Source organism: Colius striatus, chromosome 11, assembly GCF_028858725.1.
Source record: "Colius striatus isolate bColStr4 chromosome 11, bColStr4.1.hap1, whole genome shotgun sequence".
NCBI lineage: Eukaryota > Metazoa > Chordata > Aves > Coliiformes > Coliidae > Colius > Colius striatus.
This window is the reverse complement of record NC_084769.1, coordinates 7,977,491-7,993,408: the sequence shown is the minus strand read 5'-3', so window position 1 is coordinate 7,993,408 and position 15,918 is coordinate 7,977,491. Positions and strand designations below refer to the sequence as shown.

The window sequence follows — 15,918 nt, the reverse complement described above, 5'->3', positions numbered from 1 at the left end:
TGCCGTTGCGAGAGTAATTTGTCAAAGTGGACAGTGATGAAGAGTTGACAGTTTATAGTGTGGTTGCACAGCTGAATGATAAATGTGTCTACAGAATTCTCAAGTCCAAACTGCTGATTTAAAGTATTAAAATACATTAGGGTACTGGAAGGATATTGCTGGGAAGTTCTTTCTTTTTTGCTTTAAGGTTACAGTATAGGAGTAAGATGGTTGTGTATAGATACTCTATTTGAAAAGACAGAATATGCATCAAATTGGGCATATGGCTACTTTTGCTTTTAAAATCACCTGTACAGTCTAGTGTGAGACAGACTTGTGCCCTTTCACACCCTTTTGGCATCTACTTTTTCCTTCTAAAGCAGGTCAGTTTAGATACTATGTTCCATTCATCTAGCACTCTTTGTAACAGTTCTAAAGTTATAAACAAAGGAGCTTGAAATACTACATTTTGGTGTGTAATAGGGGTCAGAACCAGAGAGACATAAAGTAACTTGGCCACAGTTTATGCAAAGATTTAGAAACTAAGGTTGGATTAAAACCCAGTCATTGACTATCTGTCATGTACTCTTGTTAGATTTCCACCATGTGTGTCTGCAAAATGAAAACAGTATAGTCAAAGTACAGGTTGCCCCAAGGCTTCTCATGAAGAGCCTGCTCAAGTGCAACTATTTTCAGTTCTGCATCCTCTGGTTTGCTTTAGATTGTACTCCTGCAGAAGCAGAACAGCTAGCTGAACAGCTCTTCTCTTCTTGTGTCTTGGCTGCTTTAGCAGAAGAGGAGGTGAGTGTGGCAGCAGAAGGAAAGCAAGAAGCAATCCAGCATGTTCAAGCTTATGGGTTGTTGTTTTTTTATTTAAAGCTGTCACTTGTACAGACTTGCAGATAAAGCTGCAAGGATTTTTGCACTTCTATCTTGCTGTTTTGCTGCAGGCACTGGAGCACTCCTGGTGGATGCTACACAGCTGTGCATTCCTCATAACACAACTTGTGCTAGAGCCTGTGAAGATGGGAGAAAACATAAATAGAAATAGAGTAGAAAAACCAGACTTATATTCTCTTGAATAATGCAGCAAGATAGCAGTTAGAATTAGCAAAAAGGGGAAAGCAATTTAAGTGAACTCTAAGGCTTCTGGAGAGTTGTGACTTGTTTCCTTTTAGCTATGGTAGAAACTTGCACATTGAGAACAGTTACTTCCTTTCAAACTTAACATTTAGTTATGAAAAAGACAGTTGTTTAACACTGTATATCACTGGCACAGTTCTAATTTTCACGGATGGCATTGCCTCTGGGGAGAAATGTGGAAAAATTAATTTCGAGACAGTACAAAAATACATTTCACTGTAAAATGTCAGTTTGCAGCTGAAGAATGAAACTTTTAAAAATATCTTCTAGAAAATGAATTTTTCACACAATTTCTCAGCTTTAAGGGAAAAAAAAAGAAAGTAGGGGGAGTCTTATCTTTCCTTTTCTTTATCTAGATATGTGGTTCCTCTGAGAGGACTGCCTGCCACACAGGACTGGGACTGCTGCTGAGACTGCTGGTAAACCAGTAGCTCTGATGCCCAATTGTCATTACACTGACACTTGCCTGCTGGAGCTGGGCAGATGCCATTAAAATCCCAGGTTTTGAAGCTCCAAGTTGCCTTTCAGGTGCAAATGTAATTTTTGGTACCAATCTTGGAAAAGGATCTGATAGACTGAAACTGTTCCAAAGAACAGTCTTTGAGAATCCTATAGCTTTTGCACATGTGCTCTTATACCTCTAGAGAGAATTCTTGTTTTCAGTCCTTCAGACTTGATGGTTTGGTTGGAGGAATATTTTTTTGTTTTTGCACTGTTAGTTTTACTTTAAGTGTAACTATGGACTGTGGGTACCTGACACTCAGTGTTTGAGATTGGATTTGGTTGTTTGCAAAGGCAAAGTTACCTGTATGCTTCCTACATTTCAGTGAACTCACCGGCATTTGTCTTGCACACTACAGATTTTGTAGTACCTTGAAAATGACTGCCTATCACTAAGAAAATGCTAAACAAAATATAGATGTTACAGCTTCTAGAGGAGTTGAGAAGTCACATTCCCAATGGGATCATTTATTTTGCATGAAATTCTCAGATGGATTTTCTAAGTGAACATTCTGAGTTCTGTGCCTAATAAATTGAAAGTTGCACCTCCTCTCAGCAGATATTGCACCACTGTTGTTTTGGGATTTTTATTTTCTACTCTGAATTTGACAGAAGAGACTTAGCAGCACTTCACCATGGATAGAAGTACACTGAATAATAATGCTGTTCACCACATGTGCAGATGGTTACTTTAGTTTCCCTGTAGATGGACTGCACCTGCCCTTTGGAAGAGTCCAAAATGAAGATAATCCTAGATGTTTAGAGGGAGTACCCTTCAGCTTCTACTTTAATAAACTCCCACTATCACTCTTTAAAGCATAAAGGACTTCCTTAAATTATAGATGTGGAAGGCTGCTGGCAGAGTATGCTTTCTTCCACTTTGGAAGATGCTCAGACAGCTCTAGTGCTACAAGTATTTGCCAGATTCTTAAAACTGTGCTTGAAGTACTTGCTCTGTAATGCATTTGGGTGATGTAATCTTCACTTCCCTTCATTTTCTGAGGAAGAGTTACTTCTGTAAAACATAACTCTTCTAATTTCATATTTGGGGTTTGGTTTTCTTGTGTTAACTCATTTACCAATAAGCTATAAAAAGTTGCTATGAGAGTGGATTGTCTATGATATGGGACTAGAGAAACTCTTGAGTTCAGTTCAGGTGGAAACTAGGCATTCACACCCTAGAGCAGTTCACTAACTTTTCACTGCTATCTGGAAAAAAATGGTCAGTCTTCAAATCTGCTGTTACAGCTTCCTGGCAGTCTTTGAACTGCTGATCTTCAGTATGGTGTCATATCCTTCCTATTAAATCACAGAATCATTTTCGTTGGAAAAGACCAAAAAATAAAAATATCATCCAAGTCCGAATACTCACCTCACACTGCCCAGCCCATCGCTAACCCATATCCTTCAGCACCTCAGCTACATGTCTTTTAGACATCTCCAGGGATATTTCACCACCTCCTTTGGCAGCCTGTGACAGTGCTTAACAACCCTCTCAGTGAAAAAGTTCTTCCTAATTTCCCATCTAAACCTCCTCTGCACAGCTTGAGCCCATTTCCTCTTGTCCTATCACTTGTCACTTGGGAGAAGAGACCAACCCCCATCTCTCTGCAACCCCCTTTTGGGTAGTTGTAGAGAGTGATCATGTCTCCTCTCGACCTCCTTCAGACTAAACACCTCAGTTTCCTCAGCCACCCCTCATCAGATTTGTGCTCCAGATCATTCCCTGGTTCCATTGCCCATCTCTGAATCACAGAATCTTAAGGGTTGAAAGGGACCTCAAAAGATCATCCTCCCCTGCCAAAGCTGGACCTCCTCGAGTAGGTCACAGGAATTTGTCCAGGTGGGTTTGGAATATCTTCAGAAGAGACTCAACAACCATCTATGGGCAGCCTGTGCCAGTACTCCCTCACCTTCACTCTGGACACACACCAGCATCTCAATGTACCTCTTGTAGTGAGGGGTCCAAAACTGAACACAGTACTTGAGGTGTAGCCTCAACAGCACCGAGTACAGGGGATTAATCTCTTCCCTGGTCCTGCTGGCCACAGTATTTCTGATACAGGCGTGGCTGTCATTGGCCTTCTTAGTCTCCTGGGCACACTCGCACATGTTCAGCTGCCTCTTGCTTGACACTCCCAGTCCTTTTCTGTGGGACAACTTTCGAGCCACACATCGCCCAGCCCGTAGTGTTTCAGCCTGGCCAGGGCCCTCTGAAGAGCCTTCCTGCCCTCGAGCAGGAGTCTGCACCTGCCCAGCTTCATGCAAACAGGCATGACAACGTAACAGTTGGTTGCCATGAACAGTCTAGAGAAAGAGCTGATGCTACACCAGTAAGAGGAAGATTATTCTAAAGAGAGGGAAGAGGAGTTCTGGTTCCTTCTTCAGAAATAATTGTATTTTGTCTTAAAGGATCAAATGTAATGCATAACCCAGTTGAAGAGCAGGATCCAAATGAACTCCACTGCTCATCCTGCTCAAACTCAGGGCTTGTTGCACCTGGATATTCTGTACCTAAACAAATACTAAATATTTGTATATTTCTGACAGGTTTCATCTAGACCCATGTTAGTGATATCATCACCTTTTCAGCCATCACTGTCAATGACAGGAAATGTGTGTATGAATGGAACAATTCCAGATTTCTAATTAGCACATGCTCTGTCATCTTCCTGTTTAAGTCATATACATGCACATCTGTATATATACACACATAAACTCTTTTCTCAATCATGCTCAGTTATTTAATCACAAATATTTGGGCCCAGGAAGAGTTGTGTTTAAATGCAGTTACATTTTCTACAAGGTTTTTTGTTATGAGTTATCAAGCAAACCAGGTTTTTCCACAAACCACCTCTCTGCCATCACTCAGTTCTGCATTAGGTGCTTCCAGAAAATGTGTTGCAAAATGAAGTCCTCCCTCGTATTCCCTGCCCTACCTCATCCCTGTTAGTTTCAATGAAAGCAGCTGACAGGCTTTCTTAAAGTTTCCATCTTATGGGCATGTATACCCCAATGGTTTTTTTTGACCTGGAATTTACTATTAAAGCAATCCTGGTTTATCTGGTTTGTCAGTATGTTGCCTGTCTATCCCAACTTTCCCATGTGTCAATACGTTGAATTAATAAAGCTTTTTCTTTTATCCCCCTTTGATGGTATGTAGGCTCATTTGCTTCATCTTTGTTTTCTTGATGGTTTTGTTAATTATTATCCCCCATCGAACAGCTCTTTGTGAGTCATTGGCTCATAAAATGAGCAGCATCCTTTTGTTTTTCTGTAAGAGAATTCTGTACATTCTTGCCAGTGTGTTTATCAGTCCTGAAAGTAACAAAACAACTGGCATACTTTGAAGAGTATACATTTAAAAATCCTTTGTGAGTTAGGTTAGTCTTTGCAATGAAAAGAGAAATTGACTGAATTATTAATAAGGATAAACAAGTGCTAGACTAACTGTGTACACTGACATTATTCTGAGTTTATTCTTTAAGTGTTTATTTGTGATTGGAATCACTATAATTTAATTTAGACTGGAGAGAATATTTCTAAAAGCACAAAAGAACTGTATTTGTTTTTCAGTCAGTGAGGCATGCAGCTGTCCTTGGCAGTTCAGAAAAATCTTCAATTCCTTTAGGATGCCTGATGGTGCAGTGTGAAATAAATGAAGCCAGAAAATGGGCATGTACAGTAGTCCTTGAGATGTCCTATCTTAATTTAGATCAGTTTTAATACTAGGAATAATTCAAAATTATATGTACTATTTAAACAAAAAACAAAAAAGGAGAACTGTACGTGATTTGTAACTTGGCACTTGCAATTCTTTTCTACCAGTGATTTCACAGCTTAGGTTAGTAAAAGTTAGGATTGCTAATTGCTACAATTTTTAGTGTGTTTCCAGAGTTGAAGATCACTGAAGAATTAGATGTTTTCAAACAAGGTTGATAAGTGACTCCTTTCAAATGTTGTATTAAATATGCAGAGTACATTAAGTCATAGCATTCAAATTGATGCTTTTATATAATTTGACTGAGGAGCCTAAGCTTGATACATTTCTTCTCTTTAATGAGGTTATGATGCCTATTAATTTATTTTCATGTGATTGGTCTTCTAGGTAGTCATTTGGTATGATCTTTAGCTTTTAATCTCTAATGCTTCGGGCTTACTGCAGCATGATTAAGCTAAAATCGTGTTTTGACAGGTCTACGACTGGAGCAACTGTAAGAGCAAGTCTGACTCCTAATTCTCTGGGAGTTTTGAAGTTAATCAGTAGTGATGGGGTATCTTAGCTGGCTGATTATGTTTTGCATTTCTCCCTGTTCACAAAACAGTTATGTTTCTGTATTCCTGGGTTTGCCTCCAACAGTGAAATTCTTTCTTCCCCAATGTAAATGATCTAATGAATAGTAAAGATTGTACAGAACAAGCAAGATCTCCAGGGAGAGCTTGTGACTTGTATCCCTTTACTGTTTCTTCCCTAACTACTATCAGGTGTTATTTTTCCTCATAGATAACAGAAGAAGTATTGCATTTGCACTGGTTTTGTTTCTGTAAGAATTACAGCTGGATAGTACTTTTGGATATTGTTACTTATGTTACATATACTCTTCAAATAAGATGGTTTTGTTTTTATTCTTTCAGCTTTTTGACTTGATTGTTACAAGGTAGAACTTTGATCCTTGGGTTTTATCAGGCTTTGCCTTTTTATAAAGATACTCTAGGGAGATTGGAAACCTTCCAAAATATTTTTTTTCTTTTTTAAGGTCTAGAAGCATTAAAAACTTAGTGCTTTTTTAAAAACATTCAGGAAATGCTCAGATAAACTGTGTTTAGAGCATTTAACAGCTGACCTCTGTCTTGAAAGGGGTTTATCTCCTATAGTCATTATCACGAATGAATATCTAAATGCGACATTAGGTTGCAAATTTGAAAGGTTAAAATAGTATTGAATTGCATAAATCAATTTATACTAGCTGATGCCTTATTTAAGCCATAGAAAGGTGTAATGTAAAGGCAGTGAGAGACTTTGGTAGAGCAACTGAAAGTAGAATAGAATTATTAATTTGACGTGATTGTTTTACAGGTTGAAAATTGGTGTCCTCGTTTACCTTGGAGAGCAAAAAATCCTAATGAAGAAACTGATCAAAAAACAGTGGTAAGAGCAATGTTAAAACCTGAGAAATAATTCAGTAATTGTGATTCATGCAAAAGATCCTGGAATTCTGGGCTACATAAATGTTAATAAGATGAGAATTTACCATTTTTATTCTTTGGCTCCTCAAAACTGAAGCGAAACACCCTGGACTGTAGCTCAGTGTGTGTTTTCTCCAGTCATACTGCACTGCAGTTGGGACGGTAGTTTTCTGTTAAAAACATTTCAGTGTTTAAATATGTGAAATATTGAACATAGATACTGAGAAAAATTACAAATACATGGACTGTTCACCCAGTTTTAGGTGACCATATGTCAGTGTTCATGGTTACTGTCCCATAAATCTAGGCCTTATAAATGAATTGCCTAATGGAAGAGGTTTATATACATTTCAGTTTTGAGGTAATATTTTGATTATTCCTAATTTCTTTTCTTTCAATACTCTGCAGCATGCAGAATTGTTTCTAAATTGTTATAGCCTAATTATGTAGCACTTAGGTATTTTAATATAATTGCTGGGCTATATATATAGATGTTGATTTTGTAATTTAGATATAGTCTCATTTTATAAAACCAGCTATTCCTAGATCAGTTGAGCTTTAAAATGAATATTCCCTTCAAAATTTATACTCTAGTAACATTTCTTCCTTCATGGTATAATAGGAGACTTCCTTGTATTTGGAAGATTCATGATGTAAGTAAATCTTCAGAACACTGCTCTGATTTCATATTGTGTTTTAGAGATACTTTAACCTCACTTTGAAGCACATGAACAAACCTAATCCTTATGTTGCAGAAATAATTACACTGTGAGACATTGCAAGCAGATTCTGGAGCTACCAAATACTCCTAGTAGAAAGAAATTGTGTGGCTCAGAAATGTCTGTTTAAAGATATCTTAAAGTTGATATCTCAAGTTGACTTCAGCTTTATGAGTGCATCTGTTTTTTCAATTGTTTTTTTAATGAGGAAATGCAAAGCACAGAGTTCACAATTGAGAAATGATTTCAATTCTGCAAAATACAGTATTTCAAGATTAACTAATGTTTTGGGGTTTTTTTAAATGCTATAATTGAAGGCTGAAATTCGTATCAACTTTGAGAATCTCTACAAAATGATGTCAAGACACGAGGAATTCAGGTGGATGATGTTACGGATCAGACGAATGGCCGATACCTGGATTGAAGCAATTAAATCACTTGCAGAAAAACAAAATTTGGAGAAGAGGAAACGAAAAAAGGTAAAAGAAAATGTTTTGTTCCTGCCACTTGCAGTCATATAGACTTTTTTAAGCTTGTTCCTTAAGCAACTTCAGAGTGGAAATATCAAATATGTCTAAAAGGCTCGCGTTCATACTTGTGCCTCTTTTCAAGTATTTTGCTGTTTGAAATTACTCTTAAAATGGATATTTGAGTTAGAAATAGTTTTACATACTTTCCATGAGTCAATCTTTGGGTAAATTTTTTAATCTCTTTATTTTAAATAAAGTTTCTAAAAGGAGAAACTGTGGATTTATTTCAGACTGCTACTACTACAGTGTTTTATGTAGTAGTAGAGAACATCAATTTTACATCTTAGTCCAAAAATGAGACTTTAAATGGCTTTTGTTTGTTTTGAATTTGAGTAAAGTTATCCTCAGCTTTGGATTTGATCAGTTTAGACCTGCTGTAATGAGTTCAATTTAAAATCCATGAGATTCTTAATTAAAAAAAAAAAAAAACAAAATCCAAATCAAATAGAATTTTTCACTTCATCTCAACTGATTAGGATCAAGGCAAAATTCCTAAACACAACAAGTAGTTTCCTTTCATGTATTCTTGTTACTGGTACCAATCCTGAGTGATAGCAGGCTGAGTACAGTCAGATTTCTACCCTCTCTTAAGCCTGGCTGCTTGCATCTCAACTTCCTGCTTGAGATTCTCAGTCCTCACATGACATCTAGGCTCCATGTTGCATCTCTAATGTTTGTCACATGCTAGGACCACCCTCTATCAAGGAGGAACCATTCTCTTTCAGGTAGCTCACCAGCCTTAAAGAAATACAACATCTGAGAGTACACAAGCTCAAGAATGAACTGAAGCAATACTGTCCTGTAGAGGCAGTTTTGATGAGATGCTCTACTGCTTATTCTTTGCTTTTAAAAGTCTTTTGAGATTGGTGTGTAAAATGTATGATGTTTCCATTTCACATGTCCAGTTCGGTTCTGGGAGCTACAAGAGATAAGAACAAAAAGGATTTTGAATGTAGCTTTTTATAAAGAGTGAGGGGGGAAAGGATTTTGTTGTTTGGGAGTTTCTGTGCTTGGCACTGTAAGTACTCACACTTCAGTAACAGTCCAGATATGAGGTGATGTGTTTGGAACCCAACTTCTGTGCTTTCTTAGAAAGACAAGCTCAGATTTCAAGGAGCTACAGGGAAAATTATTTTGGTGGCACTGGAGAGGAGAGGGTTCAGAAAGTATTCTGTTACTGTTAGGTAGTCTTTCTGAGTTCTTAATGGCTTGTTCACAGCAGCAGACCATTCCTTGACTGTACTGTCTTGAATAAGGAAGTAGATATATCCTACTTGAAAATGTAAATGTATACTTGGAATGTATTTTCAAACAAAATAAATTTGCCTAAGCCACAAGTTTCTGTGCAGAAAAACACATATTGTACATTGTTTTGTGAAGAACACCAGTTTGGGGGGGGGGGTTGTTTAATTCCTGATCCGATGGCAGATAATAGTACAAAACAATGCAATGACAGTCTTATAATTACTGTTCTAGACATCCATGACAAAATTAAATTGCTGAGATGGGAGTATTGCCTTTGTTTTGGTTGATTTTTTTGTTGTCCTTCGTTGGAATGTAACAGGAAGAAAAAACGCTGTGAGGTATAATAGTTGGGTGTTTAATGTCGATAACGTTAGCATATGACTTTCCTTTCCAGATTCTTGTTCATCTGGGGCTTTTGACGAAAGAATCTGGATTCAAGATTGCAGAAAATGCGTTTAGCGGTGGCCCACTTGGTGAATTAGTCCAGTGGAGTGATTTAATTACATCTCTCTACTTACTGGGCCATGACATCAGGATTTCAGCTTCACTGGCAGAGCTCAAGGAGTAAGGAGATTACTTTCACTTTTGGAACTGCAATAAAAAAATTAATTGTAAATTCTTGAAGCTTCTATTAACAGTATATAATTTCTTGAAGCACAAAATGAAAGCGATAATTCATTAAACAGACAATAAGATTATTTTCATGAGCTAAATATATGTGCTATGAAAAGGATAATGTGTTTTCATTGTAGCTTCGGGCTCCTGAGACTTCATAAATGAATGTTGTAAAATTCAAACTAAGCAGCTTATCCTTTAACATTCCAGGTGCTTTAACCATCTGGAATAGGAAATGTTACAGACTAGCCTAATCCTGTGTCCTCTACTTCAGTTTCTGCTATGCTTTCTCAGTATCTCATTTTAAAATAAAGGTTTAAATCCTTTAAACATATTACATTTTATGTAGTTAATTGCTTATGTTGAGCCAAATTGTTACCTCACTCATCTTTGTCCTGCGTGGCATAGCAGTCCAGCATTAGGCATCAAACATCTGGTTTAAGCTTGAGTACCACATAAACTTTTTCTGCAGCTTTAATTTTTTTATAACAAACATGACAGCATAATCTTATAGAGAGCTCTTACACTATAAAGCTGTCAATAGAAGTCATAAATTCTTTCAAAGCACACCATTTTTAAACATTCCAACCATATTACTCTCTTGCTCAACCTAGATGTGATTTTTAGTGAAAATTAGCACTTCACTGATGCATAAATATTTATTCAAATGCTGAACATCTTTTACTGTTTGAATATTCTTACATGCTTCCTCATTTGGTAAAGATGAGCAATGGTTTTTTTGGAAAGAGGAAATATTGGTATAAATAGTATTACAACATTTATTCAAGGTATTTGAAAAAGAATATTTTTCCATATTCCTTTCTTCTTTCTTTCTTTAGGATTATGAAGAAGGTTGTAGGTAACCGATCTGGTTGCCCCACCCAGGGAGATAAAGTTGTAGAACTCATTTACATCGATATTGTGGGACTCACTCAGTTTAAGAAAACCCTTGGTCCATCATGGGTGCATTACCAGTGAGTATAACACTTATTTGACCTTGTTAAAGAGCTTTTGTTGAATAGCACATGTCAAAATACTCAGGTGGGAACATTCTCATGAATTTGAATTACTTTAAAAGTGTTAGCTCTCTGTTGTCTTTCACTCTTAGAAATAAAGAGCTGTCACCTGTTTGTTGCACACCATCTTTGTCCTCCTGAGCAAGTTTGGGATTCCTGAATTCAAGCATTTTTAATCTTAATGAATTATATTATTGTGTTGGGCAGCAGTCTTTGCCTTTATTTCTCTCTGTTCTTTGTACCCACACCCCTCAACATTTTACTCTGAAAATTACTGGATGAGAGATTATTGGATTTTGTTGTTTAGGTGGAACACCAGAGCAATGTTTTCTTGTCAGTGATTGAGCCATACTGGGTTGATGAGTGTGGAGATTGATCTATTCTAATTGTGTTCTACTCTCACCACAATGCAGTTTTTTCTGTTCCATCCCTTAAGATTCTGGGCAGAGAGTTGATGTCAGGGGTAGGTCTACAGATTAAACTGCAGTCATTGTTGCTTCTGTAATCTATAATCATCTTTCCAGTAGAAATGGAAGATGGTGGTCACAAGAAGTTACTTTGTCCAGCCTTCTTAGTGTCAGCAGTTTTAAAACCACATTTCTTTTTGTCAATAACTTTGCTTTAAATCAGTGAGCATCCCACATGTTGTACAAATACATATCAGCATGAAATGAACTCAAATCTAAATCACTGACTGTATGATTTTTTTTTTTAATATATACTTAATTGTATTAGCTGTGTTTCATGGTCTGTAAAGTCCAGTAAATCCCATTTGAGCGAAGGTATTGAAAGATGTTCACTGTGGGCAGGAATATTGCTTCCTGTCAACTTCAGGATTTTCTAGAGTATTGGATCCTTTCAGCATAATTTTAAATGAGAGCACTGTGATCAATGTTGCAGATCAGATTACTCTTAATCTCGTTTTTGAAGCAAAGCAGTAAATGGATATTCTGTTTTTTAGGAGCCTGCTAATAAAGATAATCCCATTTTCCACTGAGCTACAGTTTGTTGTCTCTGCCAGATGTAATTGTCACTAGGCAGTTACATAAAAACATACTTACAAATTTAAAATGTTTCTTCCCTTTTGGTTTCAATTTCTCCTGTTTGGTATGTTGTGTAATGAAGATATGGAAATAAACCATGACATTAAGATTGTTAGATTAGCTTTTCAATTTTTTCTTCCTTATTTCATGCATCATTAAATCTTAAGCTGTCAGTCTGTTTTTCGTTGATTCCTAATTTGTGGTAATGACTGGCTTTTTCTGGTTTAGGAGAGCAGAATTAGATTTAGCTCCAAGTAAATACCTTAGGTAGCACAGGAGTTTTTATTAGGTTTTTGAAGAAGAAAAACATTACTTAATGCCTCTCTTCTACAGTATTGGATTTCATGCATTGGAGGGGAACCTCATCTAGCCCATAGCCTTGCTGAAAAGTAAATTGGATGTGTTTGTTGTTCTTGAGGGATTTTTGCCTAATCTTTTACTGGAGACTGCAAAGGATGCCTCAGCCATTGTTATATTTTATGGTTTTTAGAGTTTTTGGATTTTCTCTAAAGAGTTTTTCTTGACCTAATTTATTGCAGACTGCACTGCTTATTCTTATATGATTCTTGGGAATAAAGTACTTGCTTCTCTCTACCAGCCTCTAGAAGATCCTATAGAATCATAGAATCATTATGGTTGGAAAAGACCTTTAAGATCATTGAGTCCAACCACTCACCTCACACAGCCAGGCCCATCACGAAATTAATCCATATCCCTCAGCACCTCATCTATGCATCTTTTGGCTATCTCTAGGGATAGTGACTCCATCACCTCCCTGGGAGGCCTGTTCCAATGCTTAACAACCCTCTCAGTGAAAAAGTTCTTCCTAAAAGATATACTGCTTTTCCTTCAACCTGCTTCTCTTAAAAATAAATGCAGGGGTTTGAATCATTACTTATAATTCAGGTTTTGTAGACCTTTCATCAACTTGTATTTGAATATCTCTCTGCTTGATATGATTTCTCAAGTTCAGTGTGCAAAAGAGAGTCCACAGTCTTAAGAGACTACCGGAATTGGTAAGAACAGAAGAATTAATTCATAGTTTCATGCATTCTGTCTTTAATTTGAGGATCCTCTGGCAATCATTTTTTTTCTTTCAGCATCACAAGTTACCTCATAAATTTCATCATCAAAATATTTTTAGCTTACAAGTCCAGTATAAAAGCATAATTATATGTTTTTGTTTAATTCATTCCAGTAAAGTAAACATTATCACAAATAAAGCTGCTTTTGTTCTCTACAGACTGTATTTTCTCACTCAGTTGTATTTAATGGCAGTAAGGATAATTCTTTGTCTTAAAAGAAGTGTTTTTCTTTGTGCCATTTAGTTTTGCAGCAGAGTTGTGCAGGTCAACTCAGTCTGGTTTGTGCAGACCAAACTCAAATGCAAATAAATTAGAATTTGTTTATTCACTTCAGGTTGCAATAGAGAGGTAGAATAAACCTCTGCCTTCAGAACAGACTCTTAATAAGAGTGCTGTATATAATCTTTGTGAGTGAAGCTTGTGCCCTGAGGAAATTTTTGGTAGATCCAGGTTCCTAGAACTGCAAGCTCAGAAGAATGACCCTGCTGCTCTGAGGGGCGAGTATTTCTGAACACCTGAAATACTCTTTTATACATCTGAGCTCTGTAGCACAAATGACTTGATAGTACATGCTGTATCTGTGATATAAATGGTGCTGTAAATAGCACAAATGTAGCAAACCAGATCTCATTTCTGAGTGCACCTTATTTTCAAGCAGAAGAATGGCTGGACATGCTGTATTTTTTAGATCTGAAGTCTGGATATTTCAATGCAATTTATGTGCAATGAAGCAAGACAAAAATTAGTAGCTTAATATAGTTTGAGGGATGCAGCTTATTGCCTTTCTTAGCACCCACATCCTCCATACAGCATATAAGAATTTGGGTGGGTTTTTTTCATTTTTATACAGTGTCTGTAGCGATGACTCATTCTCATATGCCAAAAATCCAACTGGCTTTATTCTAGAAATACATTAACAAGACAGCCATCCTGAAAAATGAGCAGCATTCCTCCTTCTTACACGTTCTCTAGAATATATCTGGTTTAGGAGGCTTATTTTCTGACTAAGTTTTTATATTGTAAATGCAAGTACTGCGTGGAGTGAAAGTTAATGTGTGTATCTGCAAGGATTTTCATAGGCAGGTATTAGCTTCTCATGATCAGAACTGGCTGGACATAAGCCAAAACAGTCTGGAGTCCATGCATCTGTGCTGGCACGTTGCTGTGCCTGAGTTCAGTGCACCTACAGAGGTTCCAAACCAGAACTGGTTATGTTTTGATCAGCTTGTTCACAGGAAGATGTCTGCAGCCACTGGCATATAGGTATTCTTTATTTTAATAGTTTATGCTGGTATAAGCACTAGCTGCTGACAGCAATGAGTACTGCTAGATAGCATTGCTTGTTTAAACAAAGGTGAAGTGTATGTAAGTAGAGAAAAATTAAAACCTCAGGTGGGAAAAGGATATGACTAAACATGAATAAATACTTCCACTAGGACACCTCAGCTAAGATTGTACTTATGGTCAATATTTATGGAAAAACAGCCTCTTTTTAAGTGGTGGTAATCCTGGATTACTTTTGTTTAATTTTTTTGTGAGTCTAAAATTTGTCACTTTTAATATGCTGAAAGAAAGGAAGAGTTTTAATGTGAATGTTTCTATAAGCAGTTTACTGTCCATCAGTGCTCTTTTTAATTAGTCAGTGAACAGACTAATCAGTCTGGCACCAATTCCAAGGCATTCTGTAATTCTCTACAACCTCACTGCTAAAGCTAGGTGACATTTTGGGAAGGAAGAGAGAATGGAGTGAAAAAGTGAAGTTAAAATCCCAATAACATCTTCATGAGAAATATATCCTTCACTGTTTGTTTAAAAAATACTGTTTTGCCATTTTCAAAATGAATTCTTTTACTTTAGGAATGCCAATATATTGTATACAAAATCAAACCTTTTTGTTTGCAATAGTTCAATTGAAAGAGATTTAAACCATCAAGTGAAACAAAGGGAGAATATAGCACCTGGGCAGACAATTGAGACTTTCCTGCTTATGTTAAAATATCAGTTCAGCATAACTGATATTAATTACATTCATTTCTAAAGTTTAAATCTTCACCAGTTCTCTGCTGCATGTCAGGGGTTAGGTCCACAGCTTGAACTTGATCTCTCATACCATTTCTGCACACACTTGCACTTTCTGCTCTGATCTTTTTGTATTTTCCAACTTTCTGCTCAGATCATGTAAATGTTTTTGTTTTCCCTGCTTCCTGATTTAACATAGTTTCCGTTGCATCACATTTCCTCTCTTGCTTCAGAGATCCTGTATGTGTTGGATATAGCCAAACATATCACTAGAGCAGTTAGTGCTACATACCTTCTACCTGAATACAGGAAAAAGAGAGGAGACAAAGCACTTTTAGATGGTCACATGTGATATAGTGTTCCTTACATAAGTGATTTTGCAAACTCCAGTAACATTACTATTATTAGCTGTATTTTCCTTTCCGTGTCTTCAAGTACCTGGCTAAAAGCTGTATCTTTGATAAGAGTTTTGTTTTAAGGCCTGCCAAGAAATAAGAGGGCTTTTATTACCGAGTGATTCATTAGTGCAGAAGTTGTTTTGGTCCTGCTGGAGTATTTTGTATGATGCAGAGATAATTGCCACTGTTGTAAAATATTTTCATTGAGAACAGTTGACATAAAACACTGCACAGAAACTGATCTGTCAGCTTTGTTGTTCGGTGAATCATAATGTGTTGTATATTTTGACTTCCTTTTTGCTTGAAAGATCTCTGTGAAGATTAAGGCAAAAAGTAAATTTGTTCTATTTGTACTTTCATATACAAAGATGGCATTTCATATGAGAGTTTAAAAGTCACTGGGGTTTTTTGTCTCTTTTCCATATTTAATGGATACTT

General features: G+C 36.7%; 1 protein-coding gene across 3 annotated transcripts in view; it reads left to right on the top strand.

The window, feature by feature from the left end:
- The window catches only part of MGAT5 (alpha-1,6-mannosylglycoprotein 6-beta-N-acetylglucosaminyltransferase), a 128,649-nt gene that overhangs the window by 69,425 nt on the left and 43,306 nt on the right, over nt 1–15,918 (top strand). For all 3 annotated transcript variants that reach the window (XM_062004643.1, XM_062004645.1, XM_062004644.1), the window contains 4 exons: nt 6,701–6,772; nt 7,847–8,008; nt 9,699–9,868; nt 10,759–10,893. In XM_062004643.1, coding sequence (XP_061860627.1) covers nt 6,701–6,772; nt 7,847–8,008; nt 9,699–9,868; nt 10,759–10,893 — 539 coding nt within the window. The remainder of the gene's footprint in view (nt 1–6,700; nt 6,773–7,846; nt 8,009–9,698; nt 9,869–10,758; nt 10,894–15,918) is intronic.